The sequence below is a fragment of the Accipiter gentilis genome, chromosome 19, assembly GCF_929443795.1.
Source record: "Accipiter gentilis chromosome 19, bAccGen1.1, whole genome shotgun sequence".
In the NCBI taxonomy this organism is placed as follows: domain Eukaryota; kingdom Metazoa; phylum Chordata; class Aves; order Accipitriformes; family Accipitridae; genus Astur; species Astur gentilis.
The window spans coordinates 5,284,764-5,310,170 of record NC_064898.1 but is presented as its reverse complement, the minus strand read 5'-3'; the positions used below and the strand labels follow the sequence as shown (position 1 = coordinate 5,310,170).

The 25,407-nt window shown below is 37.6% G+C and overlaps 1 protein-coding gene across 6 annotated transcripts in view; it reads left to right on the top strand.

The window, feature by feature from the left end:
- PAN3 (poly(A) specific ribonuclease subunit PAN3) overlaps window positions 1-25,407 on the top strand; it is an 82,888-nt gene that overhangs the window by 10,910 nt on the left and 46,571 nt on the right. For all 6 annotated transcript variants that reach the window (XM_049822880.1, XM_049822882.1, XM_049822879.1 and 3 more), the window contains 4 exons: window positions 2,757-2,878; window positions 12,541-12,607; window positions 14,222-14,292; window positions 16,518-16,580. In XM_049822880.1, coding sequence (XP_049678837.1) covers window positions 2,757-2,878; window positions 12,541-12,607; window positions 14,222-14,292; window positions 16,518-16,580 — 323 coding nt within the window. The remainder of the gene's footprint in view (window positions 1-2,756; window positions 2,879-12,540; window positions 12,608-14,221; window positions 14,293-16,517; window positions 16,581-25,407) is intronic.

The window sequence follows — 25,407 nt, the reverse complement described above, 5'->3', positions numbered from 1 at the left end:
TTAGCCTTGCTCAGCTCGCGTTGCTGCCCGAAGCCTGCTCCTGCTTGCAGCTACAGCTGCCTGGTGCTGAGGATGCTTCAGCAGGACTGGGAGCAGAGCATCTCGTGCTGTATTTGTGCCTTAGCAAGGCTACCTGCACCGGCTCCAGTGCTTGCTTTGACAGTGGGTGACCGCGGCCGTACCAGCTGGCTGGAGTTATGGGAGGTCAGCTCTGGGGTTTCTTCATACGCGGGGGGCTCTTGATAGGCCTGGCTGCTGAATGTGGCAAAACTTGCAAGCTTTCACTTGCCTCTTTCTAATTTTTAGGATATTGTGCATTAACTGTATGTGTCCAACAGAGAAATCAAGAAAGTATGTGGGTTCTCACGTTGACTCTAGCATAGCGAGGAACAGCGAGAGAAGCAGAAAGAATTGGCTGTTTCTTAATTCTTCAACAGAGGCTGAAGGATTTGTAAAGCTGATGGTGTAATCTGAGGGAGTCGCTTGCTAGTTTGTTAAAAATTGGATAGAATCTGGAGTTTCTGACAGAAGCATAAGATGAAATAGCAGATATACTGCTGAAATTATATAGTGTACCTTGAAATGATGGTTGTGCCTGGAAATTAAACAGTTTTTCTTGGTCTTTTACAGTCAAGATGTAGCACGAAAACTGCAGCAGTTTTTTATAATGGCTGAAATGCAGGCAGAGAAAGCTATATTGGAAATGCCTTTTTAAAATAAAGAACGAACCACAATGTGAACCCTGAATAATTTATGGGCAAACTAGACTGAAACTACTCATAATTAAACATGGATTTGATATTGTTTTGTTTTCCTGTATGAATGAGTCCTAGTGTTTTTCATTGAAAACGATTGTGTTAAAATGCTAACCTTCCCAGTGTGAGTTAGGGACTGACTGTAGCAGGTAGGATGAGACAGTAGTTGGTGTTACTGCAGACTTTAGTGTTTTCCCTGATACAGTAGTTCAACCATAAAATACTTTTGCTAGGCTTTTGAATATAAATTTCCCAAATGAAGGCAAAAGAGGGACAGATGCTTAAAAGGCAAATTGAAAAAGCTTTGACTTTTTTAGGGCTGTGACAAGAGGATTTCTGAAGGTTCTATGTAGCTGCTCTTTGAAATTATGAAGGAGGATCTAGGGCATGGATAGTGGAGGGAGTTTTATTTTCCTGTTCTCTTAACTAATTTTTAAAACTTAGAAAAACAAAGTTGCAATTCATTAGTAATTAGCATCTTTAAAGTTCCTTAGGTGTCTTCCTCAAACCTGCAGAGTATACAAATAATGTTGCAGATTTGGCAGCAATACTTTAAGAATCTTTTCCACTTGCCAAGCCGGTATGTATTGCCACTGCGGATTTCAGTTTACTTGATCTCTCTCACATCCAGCTCTTTGTTTGAGGTGCTGTTGGTGTTACCCCTAGTTGGCTGGTTCGTACCGCTCCAGTCTCAGGGAGCGCAGCTGGGCAGTGTTTCCATCTGTCTAGTATGGGTGCTGTTAGTCATTCCCCTCTTCCAGCCCTTCCTATGATTTCATCTGGCTGTGCTTCTTTTGCTGTTTCCTGTGCCAACAGCATGGAAATGGCTCACCGGGTTATGTAGCCTCTTCTGGAGGGAAAATTCCCATTCTGGTGAAGTTTGAGGGGTTATAATCTGCATTCCTTTAGCTCTGCCACAGAGTTGCATTTTATTTCCTTTGAGGATTAGGATCAGGAAGTTGTTTCCGGGTGTCACCGCCTGGCTGCGAGTCCTCCCAAAGTTCAAGTCGGATAGTTTGGTACAGGATGTTCTTCTGAGTTGGATGTGTGCCTTCTTACCTTGGAGCTACCAATTACTCATGCCTGTTGGCTTGCAGTGGCCTGGCCATACTGATTACTGTCTTTATAATTTGGTGTGGGTGTTTTTGCAGAAGCTTAATTTGAGCTGCAGCTTGTGTACCATTGTAAACGCTTTTTTTGTTATCGAAGTAATACCTGCTTGAGTGTTTTGTGTTTGTTATGACTGCTTCTTGTTGTGCTCTGCAGTTTCATAGTATTGAATTCATTTATTTGTGGTTAAAGTACTGTACTTGTATGTCAAGGCCCTTGTTTCTAGAGAGAGGATCAATTTCTTAGATCCTTCATGCTTGCAGTCTAAAAGATTTTTTCAGCCACATTTCACAAAATTGTTGCCACTTCATGAAGTATGAGGTAATGAAAATAGTCTTATGCTCTGAATGAAGCTTTTAAAATGTTTGTGCTCTGCGTGAAAGAACTTGAGGTATTTTTAAATGTACATTTTCTGTGTGTTACCCTTTAAAAGACCCAGTACATCCAGTTAAAAACTGTACTCAACAGATATATTTCCAAGATGGGTATGCGAGCATATAGGTTTTCTTAAAATAAGCTTGCTTTCTAGGTTTTTTTAGTTGCTTTGTTTTCTTTCTGATATGATTACTTTCCTTGTTATTCTTGTTTCTAAAGTTCAAACTCCTCATTGGTTCTGTCAAAGCTTTTCAGTTTTCTGCCTCTTTCTGCATTTGTGCTGTAACTTCACGCTGCATATGCTGCCATTTAGCAATCTCTTTCATAAAGTTTCTTTTTCATTCTGTGCACTAATACGTTTTTAGTTGTTTTGCTGAGAAGATAGGTTTGAAATACAGTATTACCAACCTTTTCCTATTCTACACCCCCTGCCAAAAAATATATGTGAGAAATATTAGCAAATAAACCCATGGTAAACTAAATTTTTTCTGAAACATTTTTCTTTTCTTCTTTTAGTTCCCGGAATAGATGGCGGTGGGTTAGCTGATGCTAGTCTCACAGATTCCTACTTTAGCACCAGCTTCATTGGCGTTAATGGCTTTGGAAGTCCCGCTGAAACAAAGTATCCCATGATGCAGGTAATAGCAGTGAATTGTATAATGTTTTATTAGTTCTGGCTGGCCTTAACACCAAGAAGGGAAAACAGTTGAAGAGGCAGGAAAAATGGAGCCTTCTGATATGTGTCATCTGGTAGGATATACAGAGTATATACTCACTTTATTCTTGCAAATAGAAATGGAACAGTATCATTGCTTTAAAAATAGTCTGGTTTTATTGGTACTTACCTGAGCTGTTGCATTGGGCTTTGCCACATACATTAACTCCGTGTTCCTAGATTTCTCTTTAGGCTCATAGCTAATTTTGATAGCCGTTTACTAAACATATAAAAATTAGATTTTGAAACATTTCAAAGATCAAAAGCCACTGAAGCAAAATGTAAACTGTCAAACCTGTAAATTACTAGGCAAAAAATTCAGAATTTGTAAACTCACTCTGGTGGCGTTCAGTGATGTTGAATTCTCATTTAAATATTCTTAAATGTGTTCTTGTATTTATAGTGTTCTGTAGATGTTGGCATAGGAGCTCCCATGAGGTGGAATTTATTGTGTAGCTAGTATTATGCAAAATTTACAGCAAAAGGCTGTCCTATTTAAAACCTGAATGAGTATCTACTGAATTAAAACATGAAGTACTACAATATTTCCCTCAAATTGTTAATGCTTTCTAAAAGCTGAGAAGAAGATGATCTCTCTCTGTGCTCAAAGGTTTAACAAACCAGTTTCTGGTCAATGAAAGAGAGCACAAGTTAAACAGTTCGCACTGAGTCCTGACAATGACTCTCTTCTTTTATATCAAGGAAACTCTTCTTATGAGCTTACTTTGATCTCAATTGTGGCTGTATTATGGATTGAAAAATAACTTAGCAAAAGGTGGGAAATAATTAGGTCTGTTACCTTTTTTTTTTTTTTACTGCATGTTTTCAAGAAGCCTGGATTTTCTCCTTCAACAGAATTGCTAAAGTATGAAAATGTTTATTACTGACAGTGATGCATGATTTAAAAAGAAAAACTTTAACATCTGTCCCCAAAGTGTACTACTGAAGCTGGAAGTTGCAAATTTTGGTATCACTGAGATCAATAATTTTATCCTTTTAGCGCAAAGTCATTATGTTTTGTATCCTTAAGCTGTATTCTACAGCAACACCGGTGTCTTTCATTATAACTGTTTCCTCTAGAAAGGCAATAAGGCATGCATCTAACATGAACGCTTATAGGATTTTTAAGTACTTTACTAATGCCTGTGTGATTACAGTCAAGGCATTGTGTTTCTCTTTGAGAAAAGAGAAGAAATTGACGTGCCTCTTACCCATTGGAGGCTAAGGAAAATTACTACTGAAGAAAGATTTCATTAGTGTTGAGAAAGTGCTTACAGGCATTAAACTACAGTTTAAAAAGCATTCTTATATTGATTTTTTTTCCTTTGAATCATGTAATTTAAGGTCTTGTTTGCATAGGTAAAGATGGTAACGCTGTCTGTTTTGATTGTGTGTCAGCTTCTAAATTAAGTCCATACAGACAAAGATTAGCCACTTGGAATGCAGTTTTCCATGTCATTCAGCCCTTTGGAGAACAAGGCGAGGGAAAAAACTTAGTGACTTTTGCTTTAAATAATACTAACGCTTTATGGTTTGGAACAGAGACTTTAAATCTGATAAATTGGTAGTTGTGTCAAGGATATACCTTTTGCACTCTCTCTGAAAATTTGCCCAGATTTTTGTCACTTGATTAAGCCTTTGCAAAACTGGTTTATATAGACCCACTGGAGACTTCCTTGATGTTAGATAATTTCCCAAAGATGTAGTCTGCATTGGCATGTTCCAGCTTGAGTACATTCTCACAGTTACAGCTCTGGCCTAATCTAGGCCTTGCCTGAACTCTGAGCAGGAATGCTGATCTGCTTCGTTTCCCTCTTTCCTTCCACTTCAGACTGAAGCAGCATGGCAGTGGATCTGTATTTAATGAAAAAGAGAGCTGCATCGGTGTTAATTGGAACAGAGGGGTATATAAGGGAAAAGAGACTTACGCTGTGGGCTTAGAGAAACTGAGCTGAAGATAAGCGAGTAAGGCACTAGGAAAGACTGAGCAAAGGGGCTGAAGCCGAGAGGAGACGTTAGTGGGACACTCACAGAATGGGGACTGGAATTGCACAAGTGAAATACACAGAAATTGGGCCAAAGAAAACAAGTTGGCATAATGCGAAGTTGGGGCAAAGTAGGGTGGAGAAAGCAAATCCATGTGCCTATTTCTCTCCAGGTCCTTGAATCAAACTAACGGTACTGAAAATTTAATGTTCTGCCATCGATGAAACATCAGAAGTTTTCTGTAAAATATCTCATTGGTTTTGCTTTTGCAGTTGAAAACAACAGTTCCATCTATGAGTGACTTAGTCATCTCTGGTGGATATGTGCTGTTCACAAATAGATGCATCCGTGATGCAAGATGGGGAAACTTTTTCAGTTTGTTTTTTTAAAACTGGGAAATTGCACAAACATGCAAATAAACACACTACTAGAAAAACACTAGTGAGATACAGTTAGATGATAAGTTGCCAATGCAGCCTTGAGGTTATATATTGAGTTGTATTCCTCATAACATTGTATAATTTTTTCAGTGGGAAAATTATAAGTGGGGCTTATTCAGGACACAAGATGCATGGTGCCTGTGTAATGAGCATCCATTTGATAGTCTAAGCGTTCGTCTTACAGTTCCATGCCTTACTTCTGCATGCTGTTCACATCCTTCTTGTGAAGACTGTTAGTTGGCAGTGTGCTTTCCTGTGCAGGTTACGAGTATTGCATCCAACTTTGTGGAACGCTTCCCTTATGAAAGAAGAAAGTAGTCTGCATTTTATAGAGTCATGGGAAGAAAAAGGATGTCAATTAAACAAACCCCCTGCCCCCAACAGTGCTGGCAGACTAGAGACCCCAGAATTTTTGAAACTAACACATACAGCTGGAAGGTGAGGAATGGAGTTAATGACCACCTGTAGAAAGCTTGGTTCAAGTTGCTTAATGGGCCTCAATCTAGCAAAGATAGTAATAGAGTCAGTCTCTTCTCGGTAACACTCATTTTCTTTTACTGTGAGATAATCTTTCTGCAGTCCATGCTTTATTCACTAGTTACCTTCCAACATAATCACCAGGGATTTAGTAGATGAGTCTTCTTGACTATTCCTAATTAATCTCCAGAATGTATTTGTCATGTGCAGCAAATAAAATTGAGGTTTGTTGAAAAGAGTATGTGATTGTGTATATTGGGGTTATCATAACACATATGTAATGGAGCCAAATTGCCTCAAGCAAAGCTATATCCAAATTTTGCTATCATGTTTTTGTGTGCAGTGCGTAATCTGTGTTACAGTGTTAAGTAAGCAGCAAAAGGAAGGAAAGTAAAAATGGATTGTATCATGATGAATTGCAGAGAGGATGTGCTGCTTTGATCATAAATATTGTAGGTGACTAGTGGTCGACATTTCTGACTCTGAGATTTAATTTGTATGTGTTGAGGAATATTTTACGATATCTAGAACATCTCATTGGGGTTAGATTAGTGGTCAAGATGCAATTAATGGTAATTATCAGTTTGCAGTGGAAAAAAGGCATAAAAATCTTTGGTACAGTTCGGAAGCGGCAGGATTTTTGAAGTGGCGATGGCTCTAATTCTTCTTTTTTCTTCCTTTCTGAGAAGTACCTCTTTCCCTCATCCTTCCACTCCTCCAGCCTCAAAGGTCTTTGCTGCTAGCCAACCTTTCACTGCCCCCCCATTGGCCTCTTCTGTTGTTACTAACTAGTTTCCTATTAATAGTCTCCGGTCCTCACTGGTTTGCGTTTCCCTGTAATACAGTTTTGTTTCATGTGTTTTTTCTTCCCTGAATCTGCATGTGCTTTCCTATACTACATTAGCCGTATTGGCTTCCCGCTTATCAAAGTGTGTATTTTCTGTTTTCCCCTTCTCTAACTATAACAGAGCAGGCCTGCACAACACATGGCCCACAGGCTGCACGCTGTCCTCGAAGCTGTTCTTTTTCTTTTTGGCATAGCAGCAACTGCCAAGAGACAGTCAGAGGTGTGGTTCAAGAAGCAGCTCATTGCTTTTGGCTTTCCCAGCAGAGAGGAGTCAGGAGCTGGCTGGCCGGGATGCCTCTGATGCTTGGCTGTTTGCTCAGTCGCTCTGCGTGTGCTACTTGGCTGGCTGGTGTCTGTGTTCCTCCGGCATCAGCGCTGCCCCTTGACTAGCTCGTGGCTTGATCAAAGATACAGGTGGTGTGGGAAGGAGCTTTAGTAGTATTATGTTGGGGTGTTATAAGGATATTGTAGCAGGATGAGGCAGAGGAGTTTCTTGGTGTTATAACTTGATGTCCTATTAGAATTGAGTAATTTGATTGTAAGAGCATAAAACAGTAGAAGGTGTCTTCATGCACATTGCTTCACAGAAATCAGGTTTTCCTTATTTTGATGGGCTGAGATTCATAAGTACGTGGCTTCCATTGGACTGCAGGTTATGTAGAAAGTAAGAATCACAACTTTTCAATTAGCCTAATAAAAATAAAAAATGGGGTAATAGTCTTCAGTGATAAAGTTGGCAAGGCCAAGCAATGGAGAAGAGTTGGTCTTGCTTACTTTCACCATGCTAATGTTGGTATACTAAGCATTCTTGAAAAGCCTGAGAAGTAGAGACCATGCTCACTTCAAAGCCTTGCAGCTGAATAAACACAAAGACCTTTGTTCCCATTGCTGCATCTGCCAAGAGTCGAGTAATAAAACTCTCCTTACAGCACAGAAGCTTGTAAATGTCTTCAATTTTTAACCATTGAGAACTGAGTGGAACTACATACGTGCTATTTTAAATATAAAATTATGCAGTTGTTTACATAATGCTTTCTGAAGAAATCCAGTTGCTTTAGTTCAAACAGTTGAGTGGGACATGCTGTAGATGGTGCCAAATATGCTAACTGCCAAAGACAAGTTTTGGATTGTTTAGAAACGAAAGCAAAAGGTATCACCCTTTGTAGGTCACAGAATCTGACAACTAAACAATGACTTGTTTGGTTGTGACAATCTCATTTTTTTGCAGGATGACTTCTTTTATAGTCCAATTAACATTATTCTAAAAATTACAAAGAAATATTCTGAAATATGGTTCCAATAGAACAGTATGAAGATGGAGAGAATAGCTTGTGACATACTACAAAATACTTCGAGATAACACACTTAGCACAGGAATGACCCTGAGAAAAATGCTTATTTTCTCAGGGCTAGGGCGGGGAATATGGAGACAGAGGGAACAAATGCCATCTCGTAGGTATTTTGGGGGGAAGAAATGATGGAGAAGAATGCAAAAACCCTCACTTGACATGAGTCTTGTAACATAAGCTATGTAAAATTAGATCTAATTTTGTGCAGCAAAGCTTTATTCATCCTCTATCTTGATGAGAACTTTGTAACTATATACTTTAGTGGAGGGAGATGAAAGCAAAGCGAACTTGTCTTAAGTGTGGCTATAATTCTGAGGTTTGCTACTGAAGACTGAAGGGTGGAGGCAAGGTGGTATATACCTTTAGAAGGTGGGAATATTTCTTGTAGCACTTCTCTTCCTAGCATACTGCGTGCACCAAGGAAGTCTTGAAAAGAAGGTGCATGGTGTGTGTCGTGGTGTAACACCAGTCGGGAACTAAGCACCATGCAGCTGCTCTCTCACTTCTCCCCTACCCCACCAGTGGGATGGGGAGAGAATCGGAAAAAAAAGTAAAACTTGTGGGTTGGGATAAGGACAGTTTAATAGGACAGAAAGGAAGAAAATAATAATAATGGTAATACTACTAATAAAATGTCAATAACAGTAATAATGAAAGGCTTAGAATATACAAAACAAGTGATGCGCAATGCAATTGCTCCCCACTCGCCAACTGATGCCCAGTTAGTTCCTGAGCAGTGATTGTCTCCCCCTGGCCAACTCCCCCCAGTTTATATACTGGGCATGACATCACATGGTATGGAATATCCCTTTGGCCAGTTGGGGTCAGCTGTCCTGGCTGTGTCCCCCCCTGACTTCTTGTGCCCCTCCAGCCTCCTTGCTGGCTGGGCATGAGGAGCTGAAAAATCCTTGACTTGGTATAAACACTACTTAGCAACAACTTGAAAACATCAGCGTGTTACCAACATTATTCTCATGCTACATCCAAAACATAACACTATATCAGCTACTAGAAAGAAAATTAACTCTATCCCAGCCCAAACCAGGACGCAATCCTGGGCTGTGTTAGGTAAAGCATTGCTAAGAGGTCCAAGGAGATGATTCCCTCTGCTCAGCACTGGTGAAGTCACACCTGGAGTGCTGGGCTTCTCAGTACACGAGAGACAGGGACATACTGGAGAGAGTCCATTGAAGGACCACGGAGATGATGAGGGGGTTGGAGCATCTCTCCGGTGAGGAAGGTCTGAGAGAGCTGGGACTGTTCAGCCTGGAGAAGAGAAGGCTCAGGGCAGATCTCGTCAACATATATAAATACCTGAAGGGAAGGTGCAAAGAGGATGGAGTCAGACTCTCTTCAGTGGTGCCCAAGGACAGGACCAGAGGCAATGTGCACAAACTGAACCACAGGAGGTTCGCCCTGAATGTCATGAAACACTCTTTCACTGTGGGGGTGAGTGAGCACTGACGCAGGTTGCCCAGGGAAAACACAAATAACAAATAGTACTTGGGGTTTCTTTCTTTTAAGACGTAGTCAGCCTGACTTGATAAAAATCAGATACAGGAATAACCTTCATTAAGACTAAATGCATTTGGGTGTGGTAGAATTTTTAATATTAAAACAGTTTAAAAATCCTTTCCTGATTACATGCAGGTCTTCTATGAATAATGTGAAGGTAAGAAGCTTGTGCATGTGTAATAAAAGTGAGCAAAATGAAAAATTCATGAAAGAGTGGTGAAGTGGGAGGTTTTTAACCTCATTCAAGGTGCAGCTTACAAGCAGTTGTTAAAGCAAGAGCTGCCCATGAATGGTGAGAGAAGCTTTGATTTTTCAGAATCCTGGTTCATGTGAAATACATTTGCACCTTGAACAAGACTTGACTTTGTAAAAGCACGGTTCATGTTCCTAGGCTTTGTTTGTACTGTGCTTTCAGAGTTCTGAACAACGTGTTTTATTGCAATGTCTTGTGTGCACTATATGTTTATAGAGATCGTATCAGCACTGATTTTCATCATCACAGTCACCTATTAACATTGCAAGTCTGTTGATTGAATGTTTAACTCCTGTACTTGAAGAGGTAGAATATTGATGGCATGAAACTGCTTGGGTCCACGTTTAAGCCATACGCTTAACTATCTTTGATACCAACCCAGATCTCAATATCATATTTATCCCCATTCTGACAGACCATTACCTTGTGCATTAAAATCATTATGAAAATCTGAGTGTTATAAATGGACATTAACAACTATTTTTATCTACACCTGGACAAATTTTGTGCAGATCTGAAAGGTTCCCTTTAGGAAATTTCTTCCTAAACCACCCTCTCTTTTAAGGATCAGTGTGGATGTATGAAATGCCAAGAAAAGATGCATAATAGGGATGCTTTTCAAATATATGTGAAAAACTATTTAACTTCGTTCCATTGCTTAGTCAGGAAGGAAATATGACATACGAGTAGTTGAGCTACTATAATCCAGAAATTATTTATTTTGATGTATTTTTATTGCTACTTTGATGGCGGACAGTAGGATGAACATCCTTGAACTTGGGCAAGATTGTTAACTTAGTATGTGTCTCTTGTTTTGTAGAAATAAGTAAACTTTGTTTCCCTAGAGGTATCCATTTTGTGTAAATATTTAATTGTTGATCACTAACCTTTTAGTGAGAGTTACATTGTGTCAGCCTCAGTGCAGTATATTTAGGAACATGAGACATGTGGCATCAAAATAAGGGAAGAGCATATAGCAAACAGCTTTCTTCATTTAAGTCTTGAAAAAGCTGAAGGTTTACATAGTATTTACATGTGTACATATGTTACACATATTGCCCTAGGACATCTGCATGTGCTATAGTTCTGCTTCATACACTACTACGTACTTGTACTGAATGAAGAGTTGTATCAGAGAAGCCTGAATGATTGTAGAAAGCTTAATGTAGCCATGTAGCACAGATAAAGGCAAGAATACATGGGGGAATAAAGCATTGAGGGATTGAGCATGTTGAGAGGGTAACATTTGAAGATATCTGCTGAAGTACCTAAATTTTACCAAAACTTCCTTCAAGTTACTTTTCTAATAATGCAGGCTTTTTTTTTTTTTTACAACTTACTTACCCATAAAAACGACTTTACACAATCTATTTGTTCTTTTAGATGCAAGTATTAAAAGCTGCAGCTTCTGGTGAAGTCAGTGGTAGTATGAAAACTGAAAATGTTGAGAAACTTGAATTGCAGTAGGTTTACAGTTCTGCCATACTGGATAACTCTCCAGCTTCTGTTGGTTCTCCTCTGTTTTTACCAAATTTACTCCAGAATATTGGCCTTTCTAGTCAAGAATTAGATGAAATGGCGTTGAAGTATAATGTAGTAAGCTTCTTGCCCTCTGCCACCAACATTGAGATTGGCCGTGGAAAAACGTAAGCATAAAGAGCAACTCCAGTGACCAGTTTTGAGTCTTAGTCTGTGTGTAGACTACTAAATTAAACATGCCTGGAAACTTTCCTTGATGCTTAGGGCCAGCTGGCACAAAACGGCCTGTTTGTGCTGGTGTAAACTCACCCAGTAAAGCAGAGGCTGCATGCAAACTGTCTATTTGAAGGGATCTCAAACCTTTTCACTGCTGAATAGTGCCTGGAAATTGGCGGGGAGACTCCTGGTTAATGTGGGCCAAAAGCATGCCAGGGAATATTTTAACAAATTACTGGTTGTCTCTCTCGGTGATGGAGAACACTTCCTGACCTTGCCTTGCTTTTCTTCTCACACTTTTTCTTCCTGTTGGGAGAGTGGTCAAAGAAAATAATAGGCAGGAATAAGAGGAGACACTTTTAAACTTCTCTATCAAAGCAGTGGTAGCTCTTAGAGCAGTACTGCCTCACTTAGTCCAGTTTATTGCTAGCTCATATCTCTAGAGGAATGTAGGAGAAGCAGGTGGAGCCTAGGAGGAATGCTGAGAGGGTTTCAGATGTCCTGCTGGCTTACAAGAATCGCGTGATTTTGCTGAAAGGTCTCAAAAGGTTCTTTTGCTTTTAAAAATAATCTATCAAATGCTATACTAATTTGAGTATTTTTCCTTGGAAAAGTTTCATGTTGTGATGACAGTGTATAATAAAGGGAGGAGTTGTTTCAGGAGTAACAGTGCAAAAGAATGTTTAAAGGAGATAACCAATTATTTATCTAACATTTTGACAACGTACAGGAATAGAACCATAAGTTTGGTAGACCCTCCCAAGTTAGAAGAAATTAATGAAGATAGTGTTTTGTTTTAATATACAGTCATTTTTGGTTTGCATTGCTCTCCTGCGAAATGTTTTATTTTACTAAATGTTTGTCAACTGCAAATCACTGTCTGCTTAGAGTATTTACTAAATGGGAAATGAGCATAGGTTTTGTAGTCTGTTCTTAAAACTTTCTAAATGTCAACCCCGATGCCTTCACTTAGTCTTTTATAGCTTAATTTTACATGTAGACTTTTGTCTTTTATTTTTGCAGAGGATGACAAATAGCAGCAGCTCCCCTAGCCTTCTCAATGACAGTGCCAAGCAGTATGCAGGCCATGGTAAGTACTTTTAAAGTAATACATATAAAAGTATGTTTGCAAATTTGAGATTCAGTTTTGCAAAACTGAGGTTTAAGGGAGTTGTTTTTTCTCCCCTGATTTGATGTGCGATGCAGTAGAGCTTTATTTTTTAACAGTAGTATATTGTGTGATTACTTTTAATACAAATCTCATAAATTTCCAGCCTTCTCTTTGCTCCAGTGGGGAAAAACTAAAAAAAAGTCATTACTGTTAACGTTATCATTGTCACTTCAAGTGAAATGCTAGTTTGGTTATCCACCGTAAAGCACTGATAGGTTAAGCAGTTACATTGCTCCGCAATAGTATCCCTTTTTATTGTGCTTTTGAAGTAAATTATTGTGTGGAATGAATGTACAGGTTTTTATTCTTTAATTTAGGGTATATGGGTTTTGTGAAATGTATCACATAACTGATGATTTTTAATAGGTATTAAGTTTTGTCTTGTAAGCAGTACTTTACCTCTTAGAATTTTTTCCCTGTAATAGGGAACATGGTTTTCAACTGAACAAAATGTCTCTATAGTGCAGGCCCACATACTCACTAAAGAGGGTACTACTCCCTTTTGGCAAGGGCATGCATTTAAAATATGTTTCTGCTCTGAAAATTGCTGTGTGAATGACGTTCTAGAACTCCATTTGCATGTCTGACCCTGCAGCTAGTCTACTTACTAGGGTTTTAATTTTTTAAGCATGGTAGTAACTATTATAAAATCAACTTGCTTGAAAGTCGAAATTTGTAGGGTTGTTTTTTTCTTTTTTCTTCCTCCTGGTTCATTTCCAGTAGGTTTTGTGATTAATTCTGCTTCTTTTGTCCCACTGAACAATTAGCTATTCAAGGCAGTGGAGATCTCCAGTTTTAAATGCAGTTGGAGTTTGACTGTGACAGGCCAAATAGCGATGGTGATGCATGCGAAGGAGAGAAACCAGTTTAAATTCTGTTGTGTCTCAGGTCCTTTTCTTCCCCCTGCCTCCTGCTCTGCCAAGCTGTGCTTCACTTGCAAAATTACTCTTTTAAGGAGTATTGATTAATCTTGAAGAAAGTGTTTCATCAAAACACTGATGTTTACAGCTGGCAGTCCTCTGCTAATTTAACAGCTCTGACCATGCAGTTTGGAGTTTTAAGTTGCGTCTCTGATTGTTATTCAGTTTTTGGTGCTTCAACTCTGGAAAGGATGCATAGGGACAAAGAAAAAGCAACAGCAAGCTACTAACAGAATGTAGACTTCTGCTACCCTTAGTTCTGATTTAGATTTGTGCAGAACAGTGACAGGACAAGTAAGATACGTATCATTAGTTGTGAGACTATGTTACACAGAAGATTACTAATTTCAGGTAACTGGAAATGAAGGCTTTGGAATGTTAGATGGATGTTAAATAGTATCAACAGCAATTAAACTTACTAAATTCTGCTAATGAGCACCATTTCGGTTGAGCAGTTGCACAGAATCTAATAAATGCTGTGTTTTTTAGCAGTGTGGTTGCTAAACTTAGTTTTATCAAAAGGATTTTTGCCATACGGAAATAAGTTTAAAAATGTAAAATTTCTTTTTAATATTAGAGATATATAACATGTTGGTTTACTTTGTTTTTACAGATCCACTAACTTCACCAAATTCATCCTTGTTTAATGACTTTGCTGCCCTCAGTGTGTCTCAAAGGAGGAAGGTAGGCAACAACTAAATCTTAAGTAGCATATTTGTATATGAGTTGACAGGGAAGGAAGATCTGGAATAACTTGAAATGCTAGGTGAAATAAGGATGATTCTTCTAATGTTACTAGATTTATTTTAATATGTTGCTGCCATTATAAATAAGATGTTGCTACTTCATTTTTGCTATGCCAGATCAGACTGCTGCTGCTATTAAGAAATATTCCAAGCACTTGTAAACTGAACTTTATAAGAATGCTTTGGATATGAAAATTAGGACATAGCCCATTGAATTTGAAAACAAATTGTTTTTATTGTATTGAGGCACAAGCCACCTGCAAGCCTTTATGGCAACAAGTTCTGAATACGTTAAGAATCATTACCTTGTTTATTTGTACATAATGTGAAAGTAATTCTTACAGTTTGAAAGGCATTTAGTTTGAAAGACACTATGATATTATTGGGAAACTGGGGTTTGGGATTTTTTTCCTCCTCTTAACTTGTATTGAGAAATCTCTCTTTTGCTGAGGGCCAGACAGCATCTTTAGACACCTTTGACCTGCGCCAACACAGGTTGTGGTGTTTTCCAATTATGCACTTACAAATGCAGTGGCTGGAGTAAGAGACAAAAGTTTGGTTACACCAGAGTTCTTTCTCATTTTTGTGAACTGTGGCTCATCAAAAAAAAGACATTGTCTTCTCCCAACCAGTTATCAAATTTTACTTTCACTGACTTTCATGATTTACTACTTTTCCTATTAGCCACATGATCCTGAACTTTCCTGTAGTTGATAATACATTGTCCTGAAAGCAAGCTACATCAGCATGCTTGTGACTTTTCATAGAGCTTCATTTGTGTGTTGGCAATTGGGAGCTCTGTATCATTCCTGCAGGTGAAGATTGAGCTTAAAGATAATTACCATCGCTGGCCCATCAGATTAATGTTCCTTGAAATGAAATTCTGTTGTAGAATGTTAATTTCCTAATATTATGATGTATCCAAACTGCATGGAATCTCTGAATTGCCTTTTTCCTTAATGCCAGTGTAGTGCACTGGAAGTTGGATGTAAACAACTATAAATGTGTTGTTTTATGCACTTACTGAGGATAGTAAGAATGAAAATAAGCATACAGTCCTTTTTAACAGTCTGCAAGAACTAAATATATACATACACACACACCCCCCTGTGCATGTGTGTGAGTGTGTGTTTATGTATATAAACCACATGCACCAAAGAAAATGAACTATCATACAGAAGTATTGTGAGTGACCACTGCCTCTAAAAATTACTTCAAAGTTAATTAACAGTACAAAATGAAAACAAACCAATTAGTGTTTGAGTGTAAAGCTCAAATAACTCAAAAGCTCAATTACTAATGTAGAATCTTTTCTGACTTGGTCCCTTTTATCCCCAAGAAAAAAATCAGCAAATTAAGCCACTTGCTGCTAAAATAGTATCAAGAGAAAGATCTAGCTGTGAAACTGATTGACTTGGATTTTTTCCAATTAATATCTCAGACTAAACTGGCATTAATTAAACAAGGTTTGTATTTTAGTTTGCATATTAATAATTTATTGTTTATGACTGCTATTTTGTAATGTATGCTTGTATAAAAGGTTGTTAAGAATGGGGAAGTTTTAATCTAATACCACTTGAGCTGTCTAAAATCTAGGCATCCAGGCTCCCTCTATAGTCAGCAGAGAGAGATGAGCAGCTTAAAAGAACGTTCAGCTCACACTGAGAATAGTATCTTGGGAAAGACTAGATGTCAGTGACTCCTTTAAGTGGATAAAAATTGATGGCTAAAGTTATGAGAAATCAATCACACTTTTGTGACTGACTGACTTTTACTACCAGACAATATATTGCAAATAGTCATGGATGTAGTTTCTTAATATTTTTAGAGTACAATATTCAAATTGAATAAAGTGATTTCCTCAAAAGCACTAAATGCTTTAGTACCAGGTATTTAAAATCTTGTGTGATTTCTTCCCACCCCAGTAACTGGAATTTATTTAGAGCTTGAGCAATGTGATTTATCAGGCCGGTGCTTGATGCCTGCTGTAACACAAGATGGATGGCCTTCTAGAAGTGTGTGCTTCTGTTCATTGACTCTGAAGGGAGCCTTGGTGACTAGCTCAAAATGTAGATGTTTACAACATCTATTATTTGAGAAAAAAAACCCTTTCTGTTTTCTTGCTAAAAGCCCAGGGCTAAGGTTTTGTTTGTTCTGACCTAGCTGGCAAAACCAGCATTTCCTTCGTTTATCACTGACTTGGAGGACAGATATAATACAGTCTTGGTAAGTGAATAAAGAGTGATCGCTTTCGTTTACAAATTATAATTGTGATATTTTAAATATTTAGAACTATTAAGTTATTTGTAACTATGTAAAAACTGCATGTTTGTGTTGTGTAAAACTGTGAATAGTTTCTGTAAAAGCATGTAATATGTAAGTGTGTTAAGCAAGGAAGTTAAGTTTATTAATTTTTATTGTCTCTGGGTATTGCTGATCTTATTATCCTGGCAGCCCTTTAACAATGGGCAAGCCATATAGACATAAATATTTTATATCAATAAAATATTAAAGTTAAGACTTGATGATTATAATTGCGAATATCCTTGCTTTTAAATTAGACAGCTTTTTTGAACCTAGCTGGTGTGACTGGGCTATTTAAGTTGCTTATGATTATTTTGATGTTTAAAGACATTCTACTTCTTGTTTAAAAAGTAAACATAGTCTTTGAATTTTTATGAACATTCTTGAGGTTATTTTCTCTGTTTAGAAATTATTAAACTGCATTTCAATTTTAGATTTCAGGAAAGCTAAGATTACTATTTAAAGACATTTTTATAGGATACTTAAAATGAAATCAAAGGAGCTAAGTATTTCTGTAGATGGAGCCTTGGTGGAGGTTCTGTCAACTATAAAACCTTCTGGATTTACTGTCCGCTTGTTGTAACTCCACATGCAGTAAGACAAGCAACCTTAAAGTGAATTTCCTATAAGAGATTTCCAGGTAAGTATTAATCTACAATGCACAAATAGGATTTGTGAAGCATGGAACAAAAGCTAGAGTTAGTAATAGACTAACCCTCTTTCTTGAGAATAATGATGTCACACTTACTTCATTTTTCAAATACATGTTATGCTTGTTAAAAGTAGGGTTGCATTTTGCGCTTGAACTTCTTGGGTGTTTTTCCTAAATTGGCTTTAGCCATTATCTAGAAGAATGCTCCCCTCTAAGCTCTGAAACGATCTGGCTGGAAAACTCCTTGCATTCATTTTGGTGGTTCTGGTAAACAGCTGATAAAAACATGTGCGACATAACTGATCAGAATCTGTTGCCAAGGGAAGGACAGCTTAATGCACTAAAAAGAAAATATATGATGAAACTTTTGTTTGAATTTGCTCTGAGACTGTTGCCACCAATCCAGGCTAAAGGGTTCCCCTACTTGTCGCTGGTCAGCCTTACAGGATAGTGAAAAGCATTGCTTTTACATTTTACTTTGTTTTTTCATACCTTCAATCCTCATGAAAACTGAACTCTTCTGAAAAGTTCCTAGCATTGGTTTATTTCCATTTCATCTTTTTAATTGTTCAGTCACACCTAGAGGAGGGCGATTAAGGTGAGAACCACTGTTAGTCCACACTCTGCAAGGAGTGAACCAACTGCTGTAGTAAACAACTTTCAATACAATTTGAATGCTGTTTCATATGTATTTTGAAGAATTATTTTTTTTTAGACTCCTTCCATTTGTTTTAGGTGAGTAAAAGCCAGGACCAAAAGACTTAACTAGATTAGAATGGAAAGTGTAAGAGAGATTATTTGGACTGAAAGTCGCCCAGAACAGGGTGCTGCTGTTTAGTGCTCTTTATGGAGATCTACAGCAAGTAAGACTGGACAGCGGACTTCTTTAATTTGTGTACTTTGATCAGCAGTCATAAATGTGCAGAGAAAATGATTTTGAAACAAAAGACTGCCTGTAAGCCTAGTCTGCATAAATGCAAGCTTTTTAACGAGGAGAATTTCATTTCCCCTCTTATGTTAAAAGAAAACAATAAGGCTAACTTCAGGTCCTGTGGAAACCAAATTCCTAAAACCTAAACTATTGCTAGTTTATTTCTGAGTGTCCTGCCCTCCGTCTAGTTTTGTTACTTGTTGGGAAGCTGTATTTCTCTCCAGCTTTCCATCTCCAGCTCTATCTTGACACCTCTGATACCTGATCTTTATCTTGCTCAGTGGTGTTCATTGAAAAGCCACGTGTGCCGTGTTTGGTCTTGCTGTATTTACCGTTAATGAAAATGTGCCGAGACAGTTGGTTTGTGTTTCGTAGCCTCCTGAATACCATCTCAGAAGCATGAATCGTGTTCTGAGAAGTTGAGGGGTCATTACCAAACACCACGTCATGTCACTGTGTTGTAAACTGCAGAATTATGGCTGCGCAGACTTTATAATGTACCTGGGCTAAATTTATATTTCAAACTTGAAATTTTCCTTCTGGGATTATACACCCCTACTGCAATAATTAAACATTACAGTTTCCAAGTGATGCAAAAACAAGTTGTTGCAGGAATATAGAAAGATAGACTATGCTTCTAGAGAAAACTAATAAATGTTTGCAGGTAGTGTGATGTTTACCTTGGTCTAAAATGTGTTTTAAGGGTATGATATCATTTTACATTTTTCTTTAGAATAGTTAGTTATTGGAATTGTTCCTTGGTTTTGTGCTCTTGCTGTCTTAGTAATTACTGCATAGTATTTTTCGTTTTTAAGAGTGACGTGAGAGAACGTATTATTCGCATTCGTTTTTGTGTATGGATTAGTGATCATTGTGTTATGTAAGAAATCAAACTATTAAAGCGCTTCCTTTTAGAAATATGTAACATTTTGACATTGATGAGGAGTTGTCATATTTTTGTTGCCTCATTCTATTTTGTATTTGAAAGAAAAGAGCAGAATAAGATGACTGCATAGCGCAGCACTTACCTTAGAATTGTATTAAAAAGACCTGTGCTTGTTTTGGTTTTGTATCTAAGCAGGTCGGATATATGTTTATGACCTACAGAAATCTAAAACTTTAAACGCTACCTTCCCTCCCCATTTTTAAAGCATAACTTTACAGTTAGCCACCTATACTTTGTCAGGTGCAGCTTACAAGCTGAAACAGTTAACTACAAGTGTAACTTCAATGTGTAAGATGCTTTTGCTTACATTTACAAGCTTTATTTGATTCTTTGTATGCCAAAGTGTATGTAGTCTTTAAGAGTGATTTGCAGTAAAATAATTGAAAGATTTTTTTTAAGCTTGTGCACACGCTTGTTGAAGACACTGTGCAAATATTTAAAGCAGGTAGAAAATAATACCAATTTTTAGAAATCATGTGTTTAGTACGGACCAGAGTAAAAGTTGCATCAGTCTTTAGTCCTCTTTTACCTGTATTTTTGGTTCTTAACTGTGCATTACTGTTCCACTATTTTCATAAGTAATATAAAAACTTCTGGCCTATTAGAAAAGAGACTTTTAAACATAAAAAACCTGTAGTTTTCTCACTGGGTGCCCCTTTAGCAATGGAGTTTTTGAAAGTATATCTTGCGGTGGTGGTACTCTGGCAAGTCTTCACTACATAGTTAGATCTGCTCTAATGATGGTGGAAAAAAGCCTGCTTTTTCACCAGCTTATTTCAGTTCAGCAGGTGGTATTAGTTTCTTAGTAAAGAACTTGGTATAACTACATCTGTGCTAGGTTTTAGCTGTTGTGGTAATTTATACCTCATCCAACCTTGCTAGGCTGCAGAATTGGTGAGAAAAGATTTGACTTAGATATGACAGTTTTCCTTAGCTCCTTCTGAACCCTTCAAGATTTTCATGTCTTCAGCATACATACTCATGAAATACACCTTTTAGTGTGTACACCTGAAATGTTTTCCTTAGCTATGGTTTAAAATGCATAGTGTAATGCCTGATCTGTTGCAGATTTTGTTCTAAAATTTGATTCAATTGAGAATGTATGGTTGGGTGTGGGGTTTTTTTGCAGTGATCATGTATGTTGCTCTGGAATAAGACCTATTTCCATGCCAAATTGCACATTTTAGTTTTCTTTGGGTAGAAGAATCTTTTTTTGTTTGTGTCTGTATGATACTTTTCAACTAGTGAAAGTTTTATCCCCAGCCCAACCCAGGGTTTCATGAACCATTTAAAAAAAGGGTTCTAGATGGAAGGGTGGCTAGTCTGTAAGTTCATGTATTTTCAGTGTATAACATTATAAACTTAAAAATTATAAACATTATAAATGTTAGCAATACTCTTCCTTTCTTCATAAAAAAGAAAAAAAAAAAACCCACCCACCAACAAACACCAAAAGCCCTGTTGACCAGGCTCCTATTCCTTTTTTTGTGGACATCAAAGTAAAAAAATTGGTTTCAACCCTCAGAAGTTGAGATACAGAAAACGAGTATTGTCTGCCTCTCTACCAGTGAGAGGTTGTAATGGAAGAGGAGAGAGTATCTTGGTTGGCAACAGACCCAAACCACAGGAAGGGGATTTGTACCTCTATTGGCCATAAAACTTAAAAAGTAACAACAAGACAACTTCTCGTTTTCATTTTACCAGCTTGCAAATCTGTTAGGATATTCCTGGCGACTATACCTAATGTTCAGGTGTAACACCTTGTAGAACTCACTACTAAATCCAGTTACACAGTTGCAATCACAATTAAGATGCTTCTTAGCTGATTGTGCCTGTATAGGGATTCTGCCCGGACTTCTGTGCTTTTCCTCAATAACGTATTGAAGTTCATATCCATAGCTTAGCTGCGTGTTTCAAGTACTGTCTTACTCCAGCTAATCGGTTATGGCTGTTGGGTGAAAATAGCAATGATGATACCAACGGCTTGTAGTTAACTTTTAGTTTTCAAGACATAATACAACAAAACTTGGTTCTTTTTCAGTAGACTAGCATCCTAGCTGAGTGTTTAACCCCTTTTTCTAATGGTTTCTTTGCCACTAACTTCTGTTGAAAAACTGAAGTCTTGCAAAACAAATCAATGTTGAAACTTAAATTGCATCTATTGCTTAATTTTGTTGCAAGTAGTACAAGGAAGATATGATATTGTATACCTGATCTTTCCTGTCTGACAATGTAATATTTATTATAATCTGATTGTACATTGCAGATACAGTCAACTCACTGTACAACAGATGAGCCCTAGCTAATGCTACTGTGATACCTTTTAGCTATGGCAATTTAAGGTAATGCTGCTTAATTTAGCCTGCCATGGGGAAGGCTTAAGATCATTTCTATTTGCTTCAGTAGTATATGTACATAGACAGCATTACCGTAGCTCAGATTATTCACAATACTTTGAAACAAAATAGCCTGCTCGTGTGTTTGTATGTCAAACTTAATTGTGCATTTTTTGGAACACAAAATATCTTGTAAATCTAAAATTCAAAGCCCCCCCAGAGGTAAGTGCATTTTAAGGAACAGAAATGTAATTTGGGATACAGATGGTCCTGAAAAAATCCAATTGCAGGTCTTCAGTGGAAAAAAAACTTTGGAATTGTGTAGTTTGATTTGCCAGCTTATCCAGACTTAAATATTACATGGAAGTTATTACACAGGAGGAGTCTATACAGTTTGAATCTTGGTAAACCTTTTCTTGTTTGGATGTATTCCTCTCCAATAGCCTTATAATGTCTTCTGCCAGTAGTAGGTCCAACCCTGAATTAGAAGGAGGAATTGCCCACTGTCCATGGAACAGGAGGAGCTAGGGGCAAAGACACTGTTAGAGCAAACAGTAGCAAGAAAATAGACTTGCTAAACATGTTCCCAGACGACTTGTTGAATGAAGGGGAAGCAAATAATTAAGCTGACTTGAGGAATAGTTTCTAGTGTGGGCTAATTAAGTTACTCATCTGTGGTAGTGTTCTGTTGTGAAGATGCTACTCAGGAAGGACCTGTTTGGTTTTAGAGTGGATTTCTTTCGTTCAAGTGTAATGTTTCTTCAACTTTGGGGGTTTATCTTTCCTAATATAACACCTTCCCTCTAATCATGCCAACCAATGGCTTCCTACCATTAATTGCTGGCAGCAGCTTGGTTCTACAGGGCAAGGCTTATAATTATTAGCTATGGTTGAAAATGCTTACCCTTCTCACCCTGGGGATCCAAGCTGTTACTAGCAATTAAAGGTAGTTAGCTGTTCCCTGCCTCATGTAAACATTTGCAGCCAGTAATTGCTACTGCTTCACACTTCTTTGCCCTGAAGGAACTGAACTCTTCCAGTAATGCTTTGTAATAATTTGGTTTTGTTGGGTTTTTTTCTTTCTCTTAGATTTCATTTTAATTATCGTAGTTTAACCTTATTTTTCCTTTTAAAAATAATTGTGATGTTTTTGACCTTCCACAACTCATTTGGAACTTGTAACCATATTGGGAGTTGCAACCTAGTTTGAGAAATAACTTGCTAAAGGATTATGAAGTATTTAAATGCTTTAGCCACCTTCCCCTCACCTCAAAAGAAAAGTTCAGTATGTTGAAGTATCCCTTCATCTGTATGGCTGAACAGGTTTTTTTTACCTCATAGAAAGACTTCAGGGAAGGCAAAAGTGCAATTGCTTTAGTAATCGTCCAAGAGAAATTGTCCCCTTGCCAAGAAGTTGGGTTGGTTTGTCCGGATTGTCATGCCTCTGTGTTTTAGGTAGATGTATTAGTTTAGTTCAGAAACAATCAGTTGTTGAGGAGTTCCTGCTTGTTTCAAGATGAACTGTTCTGTTTCTGTGGCTTTATTTGCTGCTCTGTGTAGAGGGCAGGGATGTAGCAAAGTCGATAATGCTTATTCAAACTGTTCAATCTATTTGATCTTTCAAACCCTTCTGTTGAACCTCTCTTCTTGGCAGACACTTTTTTCTGTGTTTTCTGGTCTCCTCTAAACTCAGATTGGATTTCTGAATCAGATGCCATTTTGCTCATTGAAAACAAGTGTAATTTAGAATTACTTTGATGCAAATAGGCTGACGTTTATTTCCAAATGTTAATATTGTGTATTCCATCTTCTAATGTCTGTCTGAACAGTAAAATTCTGGCCTAATAATCCCCTGGTGATGTTTTATAGTAGATAGTGAAAGTAAAATTTTAATTTAGTCTCACCCACTTCGTAGTTTAAATTTTTCATACGGGTAGGCCAAGAACTATTGGTATGTGAACTCATATTGTCTCTGTGTTGCTTTATGGCATAGAATTGACCATTGTTTGCGCCCCCAGCCCCCCAGTATGGTCCTTCATAAAGCCTAAAATACAGTTTCATTCTGTTGCCCGGAATCTGAATCCCATTGTAACCGAAATAGCCTCCCTCCACATTGGCTCAGTTCCTCTTTTGTTTTGGTTCTCCTTTTCAAAATATTTATAGATCACCATTTATTATGGAGGATTAAAAGAACCCTTTATGAATAGAATTGTGTTTGGATACTGTGTTGTAGTCCAGTAGTCTGAGGCATTCTGTGCCCCTGCACTTGGTAGAACATGGAGAGAGGTGGGGAAGCTGCCAGGGAAACTATTACTCTTCATTATGTTATTATTTCCAATAGCCAGGCTAAGGAAAACTCATACTGCATTCAAACTCTGCCCTAAGGTCCAGCATTATTTGTATGTCTGGCTTCTCAGACCTTACAGCTTTGGAGTTACGATATTAGTAGTCCTTCTGAATTACTAAGATGGTAAGTTGCTCAATAGTTGAGTGATTCTTCCAATAAACAACCAATATTTAGATTTTCCATGATCAGGTTTGCATTCGAACTATAGCAGGACTTTGTACTACTGATCACACAGTTTGCGTATTGGTATGGCAAAATTCAGTCTTGTTTGTTGTTATTAACGTTGGTTAACTTGATCTTTGTGTAGTTTATTGCCTTTGTTGTTCATAGTCAATGTTGGTATCCTTGGAGACTTTTTGTTGTGTGGGGATTTTTTTTTGTTTTAGGGTGGTTTGTGGGGGTTGGCTTTTTTTTTTTTTTTTTTTTTTTTTTTTGCAAATGAGGTACTAGTGACTCTGCTCATTTTTAGAAGTAGAGGAGGGAATTTGTTTAGGTTTTGGTTTTGCAGCCATTTTATGGTAGCTTTGTCCTGTGTTTTACCAATTGTGTGTGAGTGGGGAATCTTCTCCAATTAGATTCTCACCTTGTTTCCTGAGGAACAATTTTTAAAATGCATATCAAGGTACACATTGCTAAGATTTCTAAGGTGCCAGATGAAGTAGATATCTGAATAAAGGTAAGTTAAGTTTTGATTACTTAAAAAGTGGTCTATATCCGGATGATGATAGTTGCATTTTCACAATAAAAACCCCACAAAACCAAAAAAACCCACCCCACAGCAAAAGAAAAACAGACCAACCCCTACAATTTTGTCCAATTGTTGATGGTCTATATATGCATAGATACTGAAATATTTCTTTTGGTGGTATTTGCTATCTAGGTAGATAAACATAGGTTTGAAAGCATAGAGCAACCTGGGGAACTTCTGTACTTTAGCTGTTTGAAAGCCTTTAACGGATTGTTGTGGTTTGGTTGGTTTTTTTTTTTACAGTGTGCTTTTTAAATTTAATGTTCATATCATGTTTTATAAATAGTTTCATTTGTAGAGATCATTGCCAATGTAATAGAAATGTCACTTCTATTGAGGTGCAAGTACCTCACGCATGTTCACTTCCTCAAGCATCTTTTATTTTCTCAATTTTAAGTCGGTTTCCAGTGCATTTATCATGGTAATTGTTGTCTGTTTTCACTTAAGACAGTAGCTGACATTAGTCTTTTGAATATTAACTTGAGCAGAAATGTTTTTCTCATTGAGTTCTGCTGCAATTGGCTACTCTGTTCTACCTGATTTTTAAAAGCAAGTCTTCAGGATATGAGTCTTGGCGAATTTGAATTTAAAAAGAAGCATACAAAAGCCAATGTTAATTTCTTGTTTGATAGAAATCTCAAGGGAAGTGTTCATTATTATGATGTGATTGAAGGTATCGATTTGAGAAATATGGATTTTTTTAAACAATTCCTCCTTTTTACAGAATTCTCCAATTTATACTCCTATTTCAGTGGCTGACTTGTGATGGACAGTTTCGCTTACAAGTAA